Here is a 23,825-nt window from a genome sequence, read left to right on the forward strand (position 1 = left end):
CTTATTTTATCGTTGTTTATTACTAGTATTAGTAACACGGAATTATTACACGTCGTCGAACAGACAAGCCTTAAAAATATGGAAAATAACTTCTTAAGAAGTTTCATGTCACACATACACACGTAGTTACTCAATTTATAGATGTTCTCTCCTGACGAATTAAAGAATTTATACTAACTGCTTGGTGAAAAAATTAATATGTCGATATGACTCATCAGTGATGAGCCAAGGATAATTTTATAGCTACACAGTCTCGATTCTAAATACAAAATGGACCTGGAAAAAACATCGACCGTCAAAACGTCAACCGACAAAACGTCAATGGAGAAAACGCAGAATAGACTAACTGTCGAATAGACAAAACGTCGACTGACAGAAGGTTGACCTTGGATATATCCCATTCAGATATTTCCGTCCTGAAACATAACCCAGCAGCACCATTTCGATATAAACTACCAATTAGGGGCCTCCCAATCCCTCTTATTTGAGGGTGTTTTCAGACAAACCCGTGTCCCAAAATGGGATGAAACCTACTGCCACTATTTAAATTTACCGCACTTGCATTTACACCCCGAAAAGCCCCCCGAAATTTGAGACTGTTTCGGGTTTCATCTCACTATGAGGCCCAGCGGTAACCGAAATAACCCCAAATTTTGAGGTATAAATGGGGCTTTGTGAGGGTACCTCACTGTTAGTTTATGTAGGAATTGTCGGGCTGGAAATGTCTTTACTGAAATGACGAATTTCATATTTTGAAATTTAATCTTTTCTGGTCGTCGTTTTGTCGGTTGACGTTCTATCGTCGAAGTTTTTTACGATGGACGTTTTGTCTATTCGACCTTTTTTCCATTCAACATTTTGTGGCTCTAAGTTTTGTTGGTCTACGATTTGTCTGTCGACGTTTTGACAATTACTACATTATTATTTCATAGATCAAAAGTGTAGAGAGGAATGGGATATACAACAGAGAGCACAATATATTTGTTTACACGCTCAATGCTACATACGAGATTTCTTTAATACATCTAAATTATTATTTTTAGATCAAAAACGTTTTTCGATCCAACATACATACATAAACACAGACAGACAGACTTTGCTTTATTAATATATATTGAACACATACATGTCGTCTTTAATCCAAATATATAGAGTTGCATGGTACAGGGTACTCTATAATTTGAGCCTCATTAACATAATTAAATTAAGTGTGACGAGATTTACTTATCCAAGTCTGAAATATTCTAACAACACTCTGCAAATAAAGTTGAAGAATGGTGCAAAAACAATTTTGACCTATTTGCAGCAAAACTTTTCTTTTTTGAGTTGACTTGCTGAGCTTTAGGTACACACACTCAAAAATGAGTTCTATCTAGATAAACAGAAATACAAACGTTACTGTATAAATATATATAGATTTCCTTCATATGTGGATTTGAATATCAAGTTTTAAAATATAATGTTACATTAGCAAGATGTAAAGTATTACAAAACTAAATCTTTCAGCAAAAGATTATAGGCAATAGCAATACAGTACAAGTTAATTTGTATTATAATTTGAATAACGATTAAAGTACGGAAGTTTCATACTAGTAGTTTATATTAAAGAAGCGAACATCTCTTTTCTTTTAGTGTAGCATTTCAAAGTAAAGGAATCCTCATAATATGGTATTTTTATTATGATACCAATACTTTTGTCCGGGGTATGGTCTTCCGTACCTATTGTAGATGCAATGTGCTAACCCCTGGCGCTAGCCACTTTTGCCTTAAACTACTTTTTCTCAATACATTTTGACTGAAAGACATTTTGCCTCAAGGCTATTGCGCCTTAATGCATAAATAAATGAGGTTTATGTACATTTTTGATTGAAATTAATGCTCTCTTTGAATGTTTTAATCAAAATATGTAATGTATTATGAATATAAAATGCATTAAATGGATGTTTACGGTTGGAAAATTGTTATAATTGTGTTCCAAAACTTTAATGTATATTTACTATCGAAATTTGACAATGTAAACCAGAAACAAAATAGGTAATCAAATTAATATAACAAGAAAAAAAACTATTAAAATCGTAGAAGGTGCTAGTCACATCTCCGTTATCAATTAGTTATAATCAGACAATATGGATTATTCCTGGATTGACAAACACAGATATTTCCATCATTATTTTAAAAGAAAACAACCATTGAATGTGTTAATATACATTAAATATTTTGATAATACATTAAAAAAAATCAATTTCAACAAAGGACGTATAAAACTAATCTATTCACACATTAAGACCAAATATCTTTGAGGCAAAATAGTTTAAGGGGAAGGTTCCGGACACCCTGACCCCTAGCTAGCTCTAGGATCAGAAATACTCTTCCCTCTTAAAACCGACTCTGCGCAAGAAAGATGCCCTTATTAGATGATTAAGTATAAATTAAAGGTGTTGTAATTAATGTCTAGATTAAGATATCATTCCACGTGAAGAAACAATAATTATTTTTTCCCCGCAGATAGTTTTTTGTAAGGAATTTTAGAAAAGTTAGGTAAATGTGGATCTTTCTCTCAATCAAATCAAATCAAATGATGATATTATGAATGTATAGTGTATGTAATATACACAGTCTGATCGCCTGGTAATTGAGTTTCAAAAGGTGTGTGCCTGAATGTACAAAGGTACACATATATATATAAGCAAATGAGAGAGAATAAAGAAAGAACATCTCTCAAATTACAAGTTATATCGCTTAAAACACCTATGTACATATTATTAACTGATGATGATAATTTTCTTCGTATAAAAGTCTGATGTATGATTAAATATATTGTTATTATAACATATCATGTGTTGAGAGCTGGAGAATTACAATTGTAGATTGTACATATTAAAGTATATGTTTATAAGTTGATAGATGTCATGTCACAATTGGGGAGTACGTACAATTTGGGGATTTGCAAATCCCTAAATATTCACAAGACAAATAAGATGAGGAGGGGAGAGGGCTACACTTTTATGTAGATGGATACATGTTTGACTCAACTTACCTACATTCAAAGTTTGGAATTAGTTTTGAAAATTCGAGACCGGTCCGATACTGTTATGCATTTTAGGCCAACGAAATAATTTGGTCCTTTAAAGAAGTCGGGTCGTGACCGGTACAAAAAATTGATCTGAATCGCTCTCATTTTAGATTGCGTCTGGATTGTTTTTATCTCTGGAGAAGATATTATTTCCTTTGAGCAGTGGAAATTAAATTTCTTTTCGGAAAGTGGCCTCTTTTTGTACTAACAATGTTTTAGGAATGGGAATAAAAGTAGTCTAACACATCTACCGGTTATGTTTTAATTTTTCCTTCTTGAATAATTTTTTCAAGATGCAGAAAATCTATCTTTCTTAAAAAAATTTATTAAGCCTTCTGTATGCAGACCCTTCTAACTCAACCTTTTCTTTCATTTTGGCCTCATCAATTTCTGCAGTTCTAAAAAAATTCAGAGAATCTGCAAAATACGTGCTTGCAAAAACTGATCCATTATTTAGATCATTGTCCACTTGACTGGGGTATGACATTGTTTCCTTCCTATTTTTAAAAAGAAACTGTAAAGTCGTTGAATGAATTATTTTCATGAGCCTTTGAGTCGCTTGGTTAGATAAAAAAGAGTAATTAAAACCTCCTAAAAATTATTTTTTAAATTTCGTTTTGTATTTATCGCCTTCTTTCAACCATTTTGGTATCCTTAATTGAGAAATTTTATAAGGTCTGTGTTATTCCAAGTAAATCAATTTTTGATCAGAGGAAAGGTCAGGTTTATAAAATCCTTTCGAAAAATGTGCCCACAGTTAAAATTTTAAGACTTTTGAAAAATGTACAGATTTGATCTTAACACTCTGTATTGTTGCATCGGTCCTTACTTATAGGATTCTTTATTTCTTCATTATTTTTTAATTATAGCACTGATTCTCCAAAGGACCGACGGTTTTAAAAACGGATCCCAAGGACTGATAGCCTCAAGGCTGAGCTGGACCGAATAAGTAAGAACCGACACAACACTAAATATATACATTATACATACATATATTAAAACAAAATGATACAATATGAAAATGACACGGGGCGTTTTAAGAGATAACGCTTTTGAGTGTTTGTTTGTAAACAAAGCGCCCTTCACATATTTTGTACCTAAGTACTTATACACATACCCGCATAGAACGACTACTAAGTATAATATACTCATGTAGTATTACCTTGATGATTAAGGAACAATTAAAGTCAAGATAAAGACAATCTGATACCATTTTAATTTATGAGTGTGCGGATTAAAACACCTTGTCTATGTACTCTTGATAAAACATTTGATAGTCATCTACAACATTCTACATATCATGTATCTGCATTGGTATATAATTGTATATTATTTTGTAATTTATTTATAAATTTGTCAAAAAGCTTTTGACAGGGAAGGCCAGGGGACAGCTGTAATTACTTTTTTCTTTGCTTCTACTACTTTGAGATGGGTTGACTCAGGCAATCCAAAGTTTAAAATAACATATCTACGTTATAAACAACGTGTCTGAATAAGAGAAGGCTGAATTATTCAAGTCAAAAGTGAACAGTGAGCTAAAATAATCAATTAAGTTTGACTCTTGAAATTATATAGGTGTAGTAAAACAAATTCCATTGTTTTTCATGGGTTTTTTTTCAATAATGATTGACAACCAAAACAGTGCTTACAAGACGTTCGTACTGGTCAAACTTCATTATTTTATCCACATTTTCGAAAACTACATCTTTGACATCGAAATTAGTGGAACGGAATCAAATCAAAATCAAGACCATAAACATTATTCACATTTTCAGCCCTTTGGCTTGGGGTTTCGCCTTTATCGATGAAAAACTGTAAAATATGACGCAAAATCAAATAATACTAAGTCAAAAAACCAAAACGAAAAAAAATATTTTCAGTCAGAAATCATATATTTCTAGCACCATCTAGTGTTAACCCATCACACTTATACAACGTGAGATACACATTACTAAAACCATACATAGGAAATTAATGTATTTTTTTTACTACACCTAGTTATTATTGACAATTTTGTTTTAGACAAAAGTCCTGGTTTTGAAATCAATTTATATTGTTAAACAGAAATAGATTGGCTTTGATTTAAAAAAAAATGCAACTTTTAAGGCCTAAATTTTAAATGATGAACATTATGAAACAGATCAACGCCTTACTATAATAATCCCAAATCGATAAACATTGTATTGCTGATATAATGGCCTGAAAATACTCAAATGATCCTTATGAAGTAAAATAACTCGAAAAAAAATCATTATTTCTAATTTTATTTTATTTTATCATAGCCTGTTTTTATATTATCAAATCACATATGCCTGCTATTGGTAGAATCTTTTTAAGGATGGTACTTGTCAGTAGTTTTCCCATAATAAGTAGGGCTTTTAAATCGCATACATTTTGGGTATTTAAAAAAAAGAAAAGGCTGTGTCCCATTTTAAGAGTTTTTTGGGATGAGAGCTGCTTAGCTGTCATGACGTTACATTACATTAGTTGCAAGCAGCTATGAGATTAAGGAAATAAATACAAGTCTAACTTCTGATCAAGCAAAGACATAGGCAGGAGTTACTCCGTTTTCGATCCTCAATTCATCTCTGAGTCCAACACGTACAGGGTGGTCCATTGAAATTTGAACACTTACTCATTCATATATAATATTTTGAAAGCATAAACAATTAGTTACGAAAGAAAACAAACCTGAGCTCTCTCGAGCTTACGTACAAGTCGAGAAAATGACACTTGAACTTAATCGACGAATTTCCTTTCGTGCACTCCACTCAGTTGGGCCTCTCCAGAACCACTCTATTCGCTGTCAACAAGTCCAAAAGGTTGTAAAGGAAGAAGGGCTCTGTCAAAAAGAACAAACTGGACCTGGAAGAGTTAAAAAAACAGCCCGAGCCCTTCCCCTCGAGTCTATGCAATAGAACTCAGGTTTTCACACAAGACCAAAGATGATGAAGAGGCCAATTTTGGCAGCAGCAGCAATGACAGAAAACCATCTCCTCCGTCGCAAGACTTTTCTGACTGAGTTATGAATGAATCTTTCAAGTTCTTTTGAACTCTTTTTTTGAGACTTTTGGCCTCCCTATAATCCCCTGATACCACCTCCTCGACTACACCTTTTGAGTGCATGTTGAGCTTCAGTGTTTGTCATCTAAACACCGAGGCACTGCAAGCCACTTTCAGCCAGTACTGGGGCACCATAACAGAGAACTACATCTGCAGTGGGTCCCAGTCCTTCCACCAAAATCTGGAGGCCATCATTGGTACTAAGGGCGGCTACATTAATGATTAAGAGAGCTCAGACACTCATATTATTTTCCAAGGCTGTTGTCATTAGTATTTAATTCTTGAAGACAGATCATCTTAAGTATAAAGTAATAACTTTTGTGAAAGACGGATAGTAACAATGAGAGTTTGTTTGGGAGTTATAAAGGTAAATCCTTGTTGGACTCGGAGTAGAATTTTGGATCGATATGGGGCTAGATTCGGAGAAATAATTGTGCTAATTCTCTTCCTCTCACGAGTGCTTGAAACATATGTATATAATACAAGATCATGACGGTCAAACTGCTCTCCTTTCAAACACTTTTCAAATTGTCGGTATTCACTTGTTTATTTTTTTGTCTTTATTTTTACATACCAGCAGGAAAGGTTTATGGATCACTGTTTTTCTTCTCAATTTAGAAAAAATATTTATAATAGCTTTAGAAAATAAAACTCACTACTGTTTAAGTGCCTAGGATTTATAATCCAAATAAGAAGTATTTAAAAATAAATAACTATTTGTTGAACTCAGCTCAAATATTTAAGGATGATGAGTTAGAACTAAGGTCCTTTGTGTCAAAAGATTGAAAAAATCAAGAGTCATCATAAAAAAATCTTTCTTTAAAAAAAAGAAAAAACATATTTGTAACTACGTGTAACGATGCATTCCTTAATAGCGAAAACGTCAGTCCTCCCTTTTCTCATTCTCCTCGACATATTGTTATATGTTCTCAATTATAAAATATGCTGAAGGCATTTCCCAAATACATACCAACACATATACAATGGAACACGACTTGCCAAAAGTTGAGGTTTTGTAATGAGATTACAAACCCTTAGAATAGATATTGGAGGAATAGGATTTTTTTTATTCCTATTTTTTTTCCCCTCCTTAAAAAGTAATTAAGAGAGGATTATAATATCTATTAACTTACATCATTCTGTAAATCATTTTAAGTTGACTTATGTATGTTTTTATAATTCATTACGTGTGAAAGTGGTAAAATTTGAATGAACATACGTTGTCTGTCTACCACATTTGTGTTGGCTGTGATATGTGCTATAGGATGGAACCATAGATAAAAAAAGTGCATAGATACAAAATACAAAGGTATCAACCAAAAAAAAGAGTTGAATATAATGTCAAACTTTAAAAAAAAATTAATAATCTAACCAGATAAATGGTATTCAACTCTGATTGAATCCAAGCGTTTAATAAAAAGTTGTAAAGGGTTTATATTCACTGGATCTCCACACATAATCTACTTGTTTGTATATATGTATTCTACGAGGGTGTTCTGAAAAGTTTCTGACCCCCAGCGGGTAGATGACAGCACTTGTGAATAAAATCTAGTCAAATCTATTTAACAACTGTTGTTAGTTACTCACCAAAGTTTCATCCATTTTGGACGCGTATATAACAGGTTGTTTGACTGAGTTGATGTGAGCGTTTTCTTATAAAAATGGGCAAAAACGAGTATCGAGCTGTTGGTGCAGTTTAGTCTGAATAAATCCGAGTTTTAACACTGATTATTTATTTTAAATGAAACTTGGATACACCATTATACGTTCAATACAAATCTATAGTCCAAACTGTGGACAAACAAAAATTTATATAAAAATTTGAAAAATTGTGAAAATAATCAAATAGGAGTTTTTTTAATTTGAAGAAAATACCTCCAGCATCATTTGAGGCAGCGAACAGCTTAACACTAATTACTATGTATCATTTAATTAGTGTACTAATAGTTAAAATTTAGCAATTTTGAAAGGCTAAATACACAACGACTAGATTATGGAAATTTCTACGTTAAGCTCTTAGTTGTTAAAAAGAGGGGAATGTTTCAACACTTGCCAATTCGTGAACGAGTTTTGTTAGGTATACCCGTATCAGTGATGAAAATCGGGTGAATTTTTTAGATCGCCCATTTTTTTTGAAGATGGCTAACTGAAGAGTGAATTTTCTTTTCCTAAGCTGTTGTCAATATTATTACACTAATGAGGAGAAAACGTTCTTTTCTAGTTCATAAAAGCTATAATTTATACATACGATACAGGATTAATCAGTTGCAGAGTTATAAGTATGAGTCATTGTTGGAATCAGAGTAGAACTAAGGATCAATATCGGAGTAATTCTTCCAATGTCCTTGTTTATTTCTAATGAAATTTCATTACAGACAAGCTGCTCTCTTGTAAAAATTCATTAAACTGACATTTTAACATGCACAAAATGCTCCGTATTAGCATCACGTGCCTGTACTATACGGGCAGTGGGATACTGATGCCTTTAAAACGGTATTATATTAAAATGATATTGAAACCGGTACTATATTAAATTAATATTGAAACCGGTACTATATTGAAATAATATAGAAATCGGTACGTATTCATCAAATTCAACTGACAAAACTCCATCGGAAAGAATACAAAATCCTTGAGATATCTTTCAAATAAGAACGCTATGAAGACATTATTGTGTACCTCCGTGCCGGATGTACACCCAAAGACGCACATAACTCCATAAATAATCATTTTGAAATGGATGTTTACAGATCTGATGTCATGGTAGAATTTTAAATATATGCAATTTGTCAAAATTGGGTAATTGGAACAGGATTTATTCTGGAAGCCCCAACATTCTAAAGAAATTTATGTGTTTGGGAAAATTAAATGTGTCCTTCTAGCTCGCTGAATTTAAATTCCATGTACTACTATGTCTCTCGGAGAGAGAGTGGAATAGACTTGAACATAGCACTATAGACTCTTTGTAGGTTCCATTCTGGAGGCAGTACCCAACATAGGCAAGGAGTTACTCATCAAGGCCTGTGATAGGTTTAGGGGCAGGTTAAAGGCTGGTTTGAGTGATTGAATTCAGTATGGACCCAATCCCGTAAGAACAAATGAGTGGTGAATTGCTGAATTAATTTTTAAATAAAATAAATTGGAATATACATAGCAATAACGGGACGATTCTAAAAAAACAACAAAAAAAACCTGATGCCAATTCGATGCAATTCTAGTAAAAATTCCCGATGCCAATTCCATGCAATTCTAGTAAAAAATTCCGACGTCGATTCTTTAATATTTTAAGTACTAGTTAAAAAATATCATTGTGCTATAAATTTCTAAGAATTACAATTGATAAAATAAATGGCCTTCTTTTATTTAACGTAAATAATATTTACATTAAATAAAAGAAGGTGATTCATCTGCCCGGTGAGCTTTTTCCAAGGCAAATTTTCTGAGGGTCAGTAATCCCTCAGCAAACGTTCCAAAGGTTAGCTTTCCTAAATCCCTTTACAAAACTTACTCCCCTAAAATAACCATATCTGTACCGACCGCATGTGTTTAGAACACTTTTGTTGATGTTTAGTTTGTGTTGAATTTGTTCTTAAATATTTTTCACGGATTTCTTATCATAAAAAGCGGTATGAAGAATATTAGTATTACGAGAACACCATTTTAGACCCAAAGATTTTGGAAATTTAAAAAATTAAATTCACCCTAATGTATGTAGATAGGTTCATATTATCACATTGTTTGATCTTTATTTAATACTATTTATTTTTACAACGATTATTATTTTTAACTTAATTTTTTTGCATGGTAATTTTGCACACATACATAATGTATGTAACATGTATTTACATTCAAAGCTCGCTTTTTTATCTGTCAAATCTTAAACGTCTCTCATTTTACACTGTTTAACTAGCATATGATTCAAACTAATTTCTTTTACATAGAAGCACATGCATTAAGATATCTTTATTGTATTGCTTTGTTTTGTAGGATCATTAATTATATTACATTGTTTGAGTCTTCAACATTAATTGGAGAATGAAAATATGTTTTCTCTTATGGTTCATTATGACAAGACCCCTCTTTTGGGAGAGGGTATTCAACAAAAATGCATTCAAACTTTGTGCTTGAACTAGAAGTTGCAAACACATAACTTTCTTTTTTCAAAAGGCAAGAGAACAAGTTTTGTAAATCTAATAAATTTTATTTTTGTTTCATAATAATAATACACATTTAAAGTTTTGTTTTACATAGTTTTCAAAATCATATCAGATATATCAGATTCAACATTGTTAAATAAGCCGAACATAGAGCAATTAAAATTTAACTAGCAACACATCTTATTTTAAAGTGGTAGATGATTACTTGATTATGTAATTAGGAATTGGCGATTCCACCTTATGTACTTAAAATGTTGGTTTTTCCAGAATAAATCCGATTTTTATCATCCGATTTCGACAAACCGTAGCAATTTAAAATTCTTGCACCACATCAAATGTAATGTCGTCAACGTTAGCTCTCTAGCATCTTTATCTGTAGAGTTATTTGCGTTGAAAGAGTTTTTTAAATTAAGAAAATAAATTAAAAAAATCGTTTTATTGTAAACTAGAAATTGAAGGAGTTAACCATCAGCTTAAAGTAGACGAAACTCATCGTCACAATAAAAGAATGCAAAATCTATAGATTTTAGAGTTGAAATGTGCAATATCGAGGTCAATATAAGTCTATTAAGTCCAAATAAGGTTATAAAATAGGGCTAAATTCTTGAATATCCGAACTCATCCACAAATTTGAATATAAAGTCTTTAATTGACTTTACTATTTCTTTGAAACATTGGGGTTTATGTATGTATGAAGTAAAAAATACATCATTTTCTTATTTCTCAATATTGTTTTTAATGCTGACACACCACATAGAAACACTGGTTTCATAATTGTTACAACATTAGTCAACTTTTCCAAGACATTTTGCATTTTGTTGTACTTTGATATTTTTTATGAGCAAAGTAACTCAAATACTTCTTTAAAAGAAAAATTCTTTGTTGGTCAAATATACTCATATCTCTTATTATCATTACTAGAGCCATAATGTTGTTTTGGATCAAGTATTTTTATTTATGTGCTTTAAAGTGATCCGATGGTAGATAATAAAATTGTGTATTAACAATAAACTCGAAATCAAAATCATCATTAAATCTGTATTTATCTTTTCAAGTTTTATAGACTCTCAATTAACAAAATTCAACCTTTTGATGACCGAACAAGACGTTTTTTTTATTGATTTGGAAGAGTTACATGTAAGCACTAGTGTTGAGATTCGGTCAAAGCCGGAATTTTTGTTTCGGTTCGGTCTTACACTTTTTTTTTTCTGTAGCGGTCCAGTCTACAATTTCAGACTGTAGCCCGAAGTTTAATCGTCTTCAAAACTTGAACTGTTTTTTTTTCGGTATATATTTATGTATATATATAAATCGATTTTCTCTCCTATTCTTATTTATGAGTTGGACAAATATGAAATTTTAGTCTTTGGTCTATTAACTGCCAAATATTCAGAGTAGTAAATTTATTATCTAACCAGTTAAATCAAGTTTAAAACTAAATAGTATATTTAATATGAACAAGTATGCTTTGTTAAGTTTATTATGACGATATTTTCATATTGGCTGCGCTATCCAGTATTTAAATAGACTAAACAAAAGAAATAATCATGTAAAAATTTGAAATTTTTGCCCAATAAAAATTACAATTACTTTGTCTATATCCAACTAATTTTGTTAATTGTAATACTGTTGCATTTTTTTATATTATTTAAATTATAAAAACAAATCAATATAAAACATACTTATCTAAAGTTATTTAAAAAAAAAATTAAAAAAGATTCCAAGGTTATTAAAAGGATGGGATAACAATCCCCTTTATAAACTAAAATATAAAATTTGTCTGGTTTAAAAGTCCATTGTTTCAATATATCTTGCGATTGTTTTGTTTAAACCTGCAGGAAGTGAAGCCTTTTTTGTTCTACGAGCGTACTTCGCAACTATTGCTTTGCCTTTAAAGTCATTCTCTTTTCTTAATTTAAGAGCAATGAGCCAGTCTGACGCCTGTCGGTAATTATTTTCTCCACCATCAACAATAGTTGTATTTTTAATAATTATTATTATAAAAATATACAAAAAAAAAAATCTGATTTCTTATTAACATGTCGATATGATATAAAGACATAAAAAGGTGGCAAATTTGTCATGCGGAAAAATTACCTAGAACCATCAAGGCTATCAAAGAATTGGTAAAGTAATTATTGATTAAAAGTAATTTTGTTTAATGAAGATGTCTCGAAAAGAAAAGGAAGATCAGTTTAATTGTCTATATTTACACGATAACTTTTGTCTAACTCAAGAACGCAAATTTGACAATGAATTATTCCAGTCTACCTTGAATTGTCTCAATTCTATTTCAAACGTCTAATTGTATTCCTCTAAAATCTGTGTAAATCTCAATATCTCTCAGTAAACGCCTGATTCAAAAATTCAGGTATTTCTATAGAGAAAAGCCGCTTCATAAGGATTTTTGATTGCGAGACATTCTATATTTGAGTCATCCCTGAGACCATTTGTACATACAAGGGACTTACTTTTCTAATAATATTTATGTGAAACAGTTGTAAACACATGTAGAGATGATTGCCCTTATTTATGAATTTAATGAGGTTAGGGAAGAGGGGAAATTTCTGATCGTAGGAACCTGATAATGTCAACTATTATCATTCATATGCATATTAGGGTGGCTCGTATTGTGCACTTGAGAAATCAATGCTTTTATTTTTCTACTCTCAACCTCTCAATCGTTTCAAATGAAAATATATTACTGTGCTAAAAAAAATTTAGAAGTAGGCCTGTGCTACCCGCCACCCGAATTTTGACTCATTGAAGGCGAGCGTCAAGGAGCAATGGGCAGCCATGGAAGACCATTACATCATCAATGTGTGCAAGGACTTCTGCGGGCGCTTGGAGGGTGTCATAGCAGCTGATGGCGATTATATTCAGTAATTATATTACATTTTATACCAGAATAAATTCTCTATTATATAATTCTCATAAAAATACGTCATACGTATTTTATTACACATTTAATTATTTGCCACAAATAGTCCGCGTATTTATGCAACTACCGGTATAATTTTTTTTCATCTAATTCTTCACTGCCACCATTAAATATTAATTAAAGTCAACAAAGGGAACAAAATGGAGTGGATAGATAAGTTCAAGTAAAATGTGTATTTTTAAGGGGCACCCTAATATATATGTTCATAGACTTGTATGATAAAAGTACATAGTGGAACCTGACGAAGGGAAACAATCTTATTATTTCTCTTATCGTCATCATAGAAGAGTCGGGAGTCCTCTTTCGATCTGTATATAATATATACATAGATATACGCATATTTTAAACTTCATTTTAAATTAAAATACCTCAGAACTACGTTCAAATATGTATGCTACTTTATTATGACATTATTTAAAGTGTATGCTCTGCATAGTTTAAAGAATGAAGTTACATTGTCAAGAAGAAGGAAGTATGTTATGATGATGATGGTGTGGACGATTTGACGCGGCACAGATTATCGCCAGGTCCGTTAATGGTTGGTTGCAGCTTGTTGTCAAATTGATTGAAAATAAAACGTTCTTCTCAATTGTTATTTTATTAATTGTTAGAAAAGAAAACTTTTTTTGTCAATTAATATTAAATTAATTGTTTGAAATTTGATAAAAGAAACTCCTTCGTAGTTCAACCAATTAAACAAGAAGTGTTGTTTCTTAATGTATACAAGGGCCCCAAAATATAGAAACAACCATTTCAATTAAGCCTTTCAATTCTACATCCATACTTATTGCTCATATGAGCCGTGATTGGGATTTTCCTTGAAGGACTAAGGGGGGGCAGGGGAGGATCTCATAATGTTTTTTTTATCACGGTGATGAATTGTTGTTGTTGTTTTTTTACTTTTTTTCATTGACAAATTATGAATCACTGTTTTTTGTTTTAATAATAAATTTATATTTATTTAAAGTTTGACAAATGCTATAGTTTTTCGACAAAAAATAATACATCTCTTTCTTTATACAGGATAAATGTTTAATTTTTATTATTCTGGTCAACTTTTGATTAAGGTCATACTCAACAACTGTTTTACTATCAACTAAAAAATAATGATTATAGAATGTTCCTACATTTAGTCTAAACAGTTCTTTCGTCTTATTAGTCTATACACAATAAACATTACAATTTCAGAGGACGGTATTATGATGGTTGAGTATTTGCCTAACAGTGAATTCTCTAAATTTGACCAGGGGTAGAAGGTAAGGTGTTTGGTCTCCCAACATTTTATTTATTAATAATATTCATCGATTTTATTAACAGGAGTCAATAATACTAACTCAAATCAAGTTCATACAATAAAAAAATGATGATTACAACCAAGGCCGTGAATACAAGAATAGGCTTTTTGACTAACCTATGACAATTTTAACAGAATTTTTTTAATTTTTATAAATACCAAATTTGAAAAATAATCTTTGAAAAGAGTGATGAAAAACTTTTTTTGAAAAATTTGAGAGTTAATTTTTATTTTTTTAGAAAAGACAACTTAAAAAAAGATTTTTCACTAAATTTTTCGTCATAAAATTCCCATAAATTTCAAAATTGTGACAATAGCAAAGAATAATCAACAAAAGTATTTTTCTTTTCTACAAATTTGACTTAAAGCTTTTAGTCGTGAGTGAATCTCAGGTAGAGATGAATATCGTTTGTATTTTTTAGAATTGGTAATCTGGAGAATGAATTTTCTTTTTCTGAGCTCTTGTCATTATTATTTAACTCCTGAGTAGTGAACTTCTTTTCTTATGATATTCAAAACCTGATTGAACATTCGTATGTGCTCATAAAAGACTGTGTGTAATCTTTCAGATTTGTTACGGAGTTATAATTGTGAGTCCTTGGTTTTTTTTATTTTTCCCCTTTTCCTCTCTTGTCACAGCTGATTTTAGATGATCTAATAAGCTATTATGACAGCTAACCTACTCTCCTCCAAAACATTCTTCAAATTGTCATGGTTACCTTGTCGATTTTCGTTTTTTTCACATGCCTAAAGGCTTCTGTTTAGCGTCACAAAACCGTCTTATAATGGTACTAGGCCACTGTAGCATTTAAAACGGTGCTATATTAGACTGAATTCAAACAGCTACTATATTAGACAGATTTTTCTGACTATTCTGAGGGATAGTAGCCCCCATATCTCTGTGGTTACGACCCTGATTACATTAATGACATGTTAAAATAATATGTTACGGTGCGTAGCACTAGATTATGACATATCCGTATAATACATTAGACAAGTTTTTTGGGGTAGGACTACTGTATTTAGTGAAAGGAACTAATCCAAGTGAAAAAGACGCAAAGACCCTGCATTGTCAAACCTCGTGCATCATCGATATAATATGTACAAACAAATGTATGTGCCAGTGTTTGTTTGCTATGATCAAAGGTTTTACGTACGCACATAATGTTTTAAAGGAATGATGATGACTATTTGAATTGTATACCCACATAGGTCAAGAGTTATTTCAATCGAACAACCATTAAAATAATTGGCATTCCTCGTTCTGTGTACGTATTTTGAGAGAGAAATAACATATGATTGTTATACATACATGGAAAGATAGATAAAATAGTGTTGGGATTCGGTCTGAAAATCCTAGACTGAACTTATTCCGTCCTTTAGAAAAATTTGGCCTAGATGGGCACATAAGAAAAAATGGGTCTGAATCGGTCTCATTTAAAATTCAAAATTGTTGAACATCGACCAAAAATAACGTCATATAAATTTAAATGTGCTACATGAATCATATTTGCACAACTCAACAGTATTGGGAAGAAAATTGGTCCATAGATTCAGACTCAAAAAAATCAGTCCAGGATTTCGAAACGATTAAATTTAGGTCCAGTGTCTTTGGTCGTAGTCTGGACCAAAATACGGTCAAAATTGGTCGAGAAAACATTAACTTATGGTAAAACCAAAGAAAAAAAATCAGTCTTGGACTTATTCGGTCTAGATCGGTCTCATTTTAAATTCGATCCACAACAATTCCAAAAATGAATTGTTGATGGCGTCAGTTGTCTTTCAAAATGAGCAAAAAAAAAAAAAAAAAATGAAGTCGTAGTGAACTGTCCGAAATGAATCATATTTGTTCAAATCATAAATCAGGTCAGGAAAGAAAATTGTCCTTAGATTGAGAACAAAAAAATCAGCCCACGATTTGACAACGATTAAATTTCGGTCCATGGTCTAAGATCGCTTTCTGAACCAAGATATGACTCCAAATCGCTCTAGAAAAAGTGATTTAAGACAGAACAAAAAACAAATCTTGAACTTAGGACCTTTGCTAAATGCCCCCACTTGTGGGGGGTTAGTAACAAAAGATATTAACACACTAATACAATCACTAATTTAGATTGCTTTATTAGATATTCAGGATAAATAAAATTGGGGAGGGGGCTTCATACATTTTTAAGGGGACTCCCCAACTCAAAAAAGAAAAAGAAAGGAAAATAAGGTTATTGACGCCACTGCTTAAACTTGTTCGATCCTTTAAATAAATAAGTTCTAGAAGTATACCAAAAAAAACCTTGATCTAGATCCGTATCATTTAAAACCCATTCTATAGATGAGTTGTTGATGACGTCATATGTGTTGCAAAATTGTAAACATCATCATACAATTACGCCATATGAAGTTAAATAAGTTGCATAAATCCTATGTCTACAACATAAATCAGGATATTAGAGAAAATCGGTCGAAAGATTGATTGAGACTCAAATAATTCGGTCTTGGACCGAGTCTTAACACTAATAGGTACATATTATGTGTACTGTAGTGTACATAAATAAGTATTGTAAAATATCATTCAGCTGTTTTGAGAGAGTCCACAAAAAAATATTTTTAATAGAGGTACTATCAAAATGCAATCAAATATTTTGATAAAAACATATAAAGAAAACAAGAATTTTGTAGAATTTTTGGATCATAATTTATCTTTCAAAAATATATTATCATTACATATTGAAGTAGACCAACACTAATGACAAAAAAAAAAAAAAAAAAAAAAAAAATTAAATATTAGCAACTTATAATCAAATATATTTATGTACATATTTAAATACAGCAAAATATATAACAGTACATTTTCAACTACATAAGTTAATTCCATGGAAAATGCTTATAAAGTTAAGCAAATCTTGTGATTAGAAACTAATTCCCGTGTAATTTTCATTCTCCTGAATGGCTATTATTAAAATTCATTTATCAACCAAAAAAAAAAAAAAAAAATAGTTTAACCAAAGTTTGAGTCTATAATTATTATGATTTCTAGAAACCATTATACGGGAAGAAATAATTTGTTAACAATTGAAACTTCATATCTTAATTAATAAAATAAAGTTGCACTCCAGAGTACTTATAATGACATCCACTCTTGCTTCCTTCAGTCTAAAAGGATGTTCCAATAAGGAAATTAGTGCATTTCAATATGTGAACATAATATACAATTTAAGTATTCAATGAGTTGAAACAATTTGACTGAATTGACTGCAATATATGTTCTTAATACAATCTTCGTCACAATAGAGCCTTTAAAAATTAACATGGATTCTACTTATTAAGAGCCATTAAGTGAGCAAAAAATAATTTATGCCTTCTATATGAATCATTAGATGCCATCGGATGCACTGTTTCATATACCAATACAATATAAAGAAAAAAAATGAGAGTTATAATATACTGCACAAAATGAATGAAATCTCGCAGGGAACTCATGATAAAAAGAAAAATAAGCGGGAAGTACATTATACCGGTAGTTGCATAAATACGCGGACTAATTTTTAAACGCTTATATCTCGAGATTCCGTGGCTGGAAATAAAAAATTCCAGCACAAGTAACTCGAGAAATATTTTGGCTTTGTTTTTGATTTTCTTACTCGCATCAAACAAAGTCGTTTACGAGGAATGACGAGGCCAAACGTCATAGGGTTGCCACTCTCCTCCGCGCTAGTAGGTCTGTCAAGGAGATAATCAAGGACACTGGACTGAAGGCCAGTGTCAATGAGCAATGGGTAGCCATGGAAGACCATTACATCATCAATGTGTGCAAGGCCTTCCGCGGGAGCTTGATTAATTAATACAAGTAATGGTTTAGTTAAACCATTGGTTTTTGGTAAAAAATTAATTGTAATATTAACCCTTTATATGAATGAAAATATCTCGTAAATTTGCTTTAAATTTATTAAAATCGGTGGAAAAAACGAGTCTAAATTTTCCATGGAATGACCCAGCTCCAAACACAACAGAGAATCATGGTATACTCATAAATCAGGCTGCACTTCAAATAAAGCAAGTTTTGTGGGCCCTTATGGTTAGAACTAGTTTTAGAGGACACAGGGCCAGGGGGAGTGCCACGGGAGAAGAATATTAAAGTTGGAAAAAATGGAACGTCAGTCAGAAACTTTGATTAATTATTTACGGAGTGACTTTTAAAAATTCGACTAAGGATCGATACAGTTTAGGAAAAGGCAACTAAAAAGTTCAAAAAAAACACAAAAAAAAAATCATTTTATTTGTTCTTCGATTAAAAAAGAACCAAATTTTATTTATTAAGATTATTGAATAATTGGTTATTTTTGGAGAAAATACAAAGGTCAAAGGTCAATTTCTTCTTCTTATTTTTAAATCATCTCACATTATAGTTGGAAAAGTCCTAGAACCTTAGGGGATATTTTTCCCAAGCCTCTATCTTGATTAGAGTCCCCATGCTTCAGAGATAATCTTTTTTCAAAATTCAATTGTATTCTTTGAGTAGAAATTGATTAAAAAATAAGGTTATACAAATAATGCAAAGGATTCACATTTTTTACAAGAAAGGTCATATAAAATAAAAGGGTATTCTATCAAGATAAATTATTTCAAATATTCAAATTTAAAAAAAAAAAAAGTGCCCATCACATTTATCTTTGCCTCAAGCTCACTCTAAAATGGTCCCTGCTTAGAGCACAATATCCACAGAAAGATCCTCCCCCGTTTTAGTACGCCTCATTTTCTTTGCAGCACGAATTGCGGAGATCATATCAGTATGTGTCTGTTTCCAATGATTGGTATGATCCTCGTTGTTCTTTGATAAAGCAAGCTGGTTCACAAATTTATCAGGCTCTTGAAAGGCTTCTGCATCCGTTCCTTTCAAGCGTTGATGTACAATATCGAAAATCCTCCAATTGTTATTTTTTAAGCGTTTGCAAATCTAAATACAAAAAGTAAATAATAATAATTGCTCTGTTAGAAAGAAGCTATGGGGAGTTCGAGTGGGCAAAAAAATGTAAATATTAGAAATTGGCGCTATGGTTTCTTTGATGCATTTCTACCTAGGGTTACATACATAATTTTATGACCCACTCTTATAATAACAAAAAATTACTGACTCTCTCTATATAGACGTACAAAGTAGATGCAAATGTACAACATATTAATATTGTTACGGACTATTTATGTTAGCGTAAAGTAATACTCGCTTCAATATTATGTAAAATGTATGTAGTGCCGTTTGCCGTAAAATAATTTGAATAAAAACTTATTGACGATGAGATTCAGACAGAGAGCTTAAGAAACAGATGAAAAAGCGCTACTTATCAGTCACAATTTTAAGGGTATACGCATAGTTATAATTGTAAAAATATGACCTGCCTAAGAGACTGTTCTAAAAAGTTTCCAATCTAACAAGGATAGAAGACATTTTTTTTGAATATATATTTTTTATCTTAGTCTCCTTGGAACTCTACAAACTTTTTTCAGCGATGCTCCCAATTCTAGAACCCGTTCAAATAGTACTTGGCGTTATTCTCTACAAAATAATTGTTCACGATGTAAATGACCCTTCATTTGACGGAAATCATTGTATTCCACTGTTTGGACTGTAATTTAATTTCGAGTGTAAAATGGTGTATCCAAGTTTCATCTATGGTACTCAATCGGCGCCAAAATTCGGATTTATTGCGCCTAAACTGCGCCAATAGACCGATTCTCCATTTTGTCAATTTTCACAAAAATACTAACATCAACTCACTCCAACAAATGTTACATAATAACTGTGGGTCCAAAATGGCTGAAACTTTGGTGGGTAATAGCTGTTAGAGCATATTGTGGCCAATATAAATCAAATAAACTATAGTCACAATTGTTGGCATATTCAGTAATTCTACGAATTTAGATAGAAAGCCTATAATTGACTAAGATATGTCTATGAAATATTGGTCTGTTGCAGTTAGGTGGTTAAATAATAAATTAGGATTTTCTATTTTTTTTTTGTATACGCACCAAGTATATATTTAAGTGACTTTGATCTAGTGAGTAAATCGTCTTGAAGCAGGGATTCATTTTTAATGATAAGATTCAGTTTTAATTAGTTAAACTATTATTAACAATTTCATGAATAGGAATTAATAAGAAACTTATTCACATTTAAGACAAATTTACCAAACCTCTTTTGCACTCCCGCACAGTTATAGTTGAAATATACATTTTAATTGTAGAAAATTAAGCGCCGACATGGATGCGAAAGGAAGGTACGAAAAAATATTTAAATAATAAAAAGGGAAATTAAACCTTTGACTACTAACATAGAGTCACGTAATCGCCATTTATACCTTTACAATATACATACGTAGCCGCTTCATTCAATAAATTTGCAAAAATTTGTATTTCTTTTTTTAAATCGTCATTCTCTCTTTATTCTTTTCGCCGCATCGTTGTTTCTGTCTTTTGATGTATGTATTTAGACATGCATCTAACTAAGACTTGAGGCCATTTGCAAATTAAAAAGGTGAAACGAATAAAATATATAAGTAATTCCATAGCTTAACTTGCTAATTCTAAGATTATGTTTGTAAGTAAATCAAATTAAATTATTAGGAAATGAAGGATACTTGCTTTTATTATACTCATTAATTAACCCTAATTTGTAAATATAATGTCAGAATTAATTTTATTAGTATAATGCATAATTTGTCGAAATATTTATATTGTGATGAAAAGTCGCTTTTTCCAAAAAATGACAACATCAAATTTATTTAAATTTTGTGAAATCTCTATAAAACTTATTGAGCAATTCTACTAACCAATTTAAGATGTGAATTTGACTGCTTCTGAATGACAAATCAACGCAACAGATTGTCTCAAAATGAACAAACCTATATTTTGACTAGTTTGAAAATGCTAGACCGGTCAAGATTTTTAGTGGCTCGAAATAATTTCATTAGAGAAGTTCGAATTTGGAATAATATAATATAATTTTTTTTTAAATCTTCAAACTTTTGTGCTAGCCCCCGTCGTAATACCCAAAAAATAAAGTACAAAAACGGGAACAAATTATTATTATCGCGACAACATAGTAGGTACATATTTAGAGCTGTACATCTGAAGGATTTTGTAGTGGGCTAGTTTATGTTGGCAACATAAAACAGTGTTTCTTTATTTTCTAAGGCAGTTATCATTATTCTTTCATTCTTGAGAAGATAACATCTAGTTGTAACCACCAGTGTTTTTGCTCATGTATGACGGAGAGTAACGCAGACAATTCGTAGAGGAGTTATGAGTATAAGCCCCATTTGAACTCAGAGTCTAATTGTGGATCGAAAAAGTACTCATTCTTAATGATGTATTTATTAGATAACAATTGTTATTTGTGTTTATTTACATAATTTCAGCTGATAAACTGTCATGACAGCTCTTGCCCCAAAAATTCTTCAAATTGCCAAAGTGCCCATGTCATGCTTCGAATTATTTTATATTTATATACTGGCAGATTATGTTTTATGACACTCTAGACATATGAGTTCTAGTTCTAGAACCCGCTCTCGTTTGGAGACCGGGATGGATAGTTTTTCAAAATGAAACTATATACAAATAAAAAGATAGTATTTTTCTATAAAAAAGGTCATAAAAATAATGAACCTTGTCTGAAATAAAGAAAGAAAGAAAAGACCCTACACATTTATCCATATGACCTTGTGATAATTTCCTTTGCAGCTAATTGCATGAAACGTCATAACAGCTAAGCTTATTTTTCTTCACAAACATTCTATAAATTGTCAAGGTTACCATCTTAATTTTTGGTTTTTTTAACATACCCAAAGTGCTTACTATTTTTTACCATATACAACATACATATTATAACAAAGGGACCCCTTTTCTAACACATCCCTTTTTGTCTTTTCCTACCTCCTTAATTCTAAATTATTGACATTAATTGAAATGCTGACACATACCTAATTTTCATTTATACATGGTTCATTTTAGATTATAAATGTATCAAAGGATAGGCTATAAATAAGCCTTTTAGCGGGACCTATATGAATAGGTGTATAAAAATATAAATCAACGTGCAATAAATCTATGTCATAGCTAAAACTGCTCTATGTGAATGGGAATATATTTTTAAAAAAAGAGTAGGTTTGGTGAATAAGACATAATTAAATCCGCTGTCGAATTTTCCTCTTATCGGCGATTTGAACTTTTCTCTGTCAAATTAGTTTTTGGTAAACTGTGAACAATTCCTAATATATTTTTTTTAAATTTTGGTACATTACGGACAACAGATCGTATCTTTAAAAAACAATACTTTATAATGTAAAATTTATTAGTTATAGATAATACATAAAAACTAGCTAAAACCTCCGACTCTAAGCCGGAAGAGCGAAAATTATGCAGCAGGTTGATCACAAAACAAAGGCTTCCTTTTCTTCAAACTTCTCCAAAAGTTGAAGTTATTTTCTGACTAACTTATGGAGCTCTGTAGGAATCATGGATTTACTGCGGACTAATGGACAAGTAAAACTTTAGAAATGATTAGTTCGATTTTGTTCAAGTTCCCAACTATATGTGTGACCACGCAATTTATTTCCAAGGATTTGGTATATTTAAATACTCAAACATACACCATTATCCCTATCAAAATAAAGTGATTTAAAATGCTTTTGTTTGAAGGAGAGAAAATATCAAGAAGATATAAATTTGTAGAGACGTTAGTAATTTTGCTGCTTCCAAAATTTAATTTATGATTGAATTTTCATTCATATTTGAAAGGTATATTTGTTTAGTTTTAAAGATTATATCATGGGCAGAAGGTCTTGGAAAGAAATTGCTCGTTGGTCAACCTTAATAAGTCTATTTTTGGAAATAAGTAGCCTAACTATCAATTGATTATGGGCCATTTCCTCCCCTGTTTCTTTTGGGGGAACTTTGCGATATACATTAAAGGAAACAACGTGACTAAGTAATATGTTAAAAAGTTTTTTTTTTAAACTCCATTGACGGAGGATGGCGCAGAGATTCTGAGTTATTGTAAGAAATCTACAACACGTAAAGATCAAATTGACACTTGAACGTGCTTTCGATTTTTTCATGATGCAGCTGTCTGATGGTGTCTCTTTTTTTCTTATTTTTTTTTGCCGCCAGAAACGTTGTTGTATCTGCAAACTTTACAAAAGCTTGCGGCATCATGGCGTCAATTGCTCCAAATATAATATTTTGATATACAACAACATGGAGATTTCCAATCGGAAATGTCTCATATTTCCCTATCTGGCCTATACAAAA

At 31.3% G+C, this 23,825-nt stretch overlaps 1 protein-coding gene across 1 annotated transcript in view; it reads right to left on the reverse strand.

The window, feature by feature from the left end:
- Positions 1-17,203: 17,203 nt before the first annotated feature.
- The window catches only part of LOC139906323 (zinc finger C2HC domain-containing protein 1B-like), a 32,019-nt gene continuing 25,397 nt past the window's right edge, over positions 17,204-23,825 (reverse strand). Inside the window, exon 2 of the mRNA XM_071891024.1 lies at positions 17,204-19,476. Within this exon, the coding sequence (XP_071747125.1) occupies positions 19,225-19,476 (252 nt within the window). The 3' untranslated portion in view covers positions 17,204-19,224. The remainder of the gene's footprint in view (positions 19,477-23,825) is intronic.

Source organism: Lepeophtheirus salmonis, chromosome 9 (assembly GCF_016086655.4).
Source record: "Lepeophtheirus salmonis chromosome 9, UVic_Lsal_1.4, whole genome shotgun sequence".
In the NCBI taxonomy this organism is placed as follows: Eukaryota; Metazoa; Arthropoda; class Copepoda; order Siphonostomatoida; family Caligidae; genus Lepeophtheirus; species Lepeophtheirus salmonis.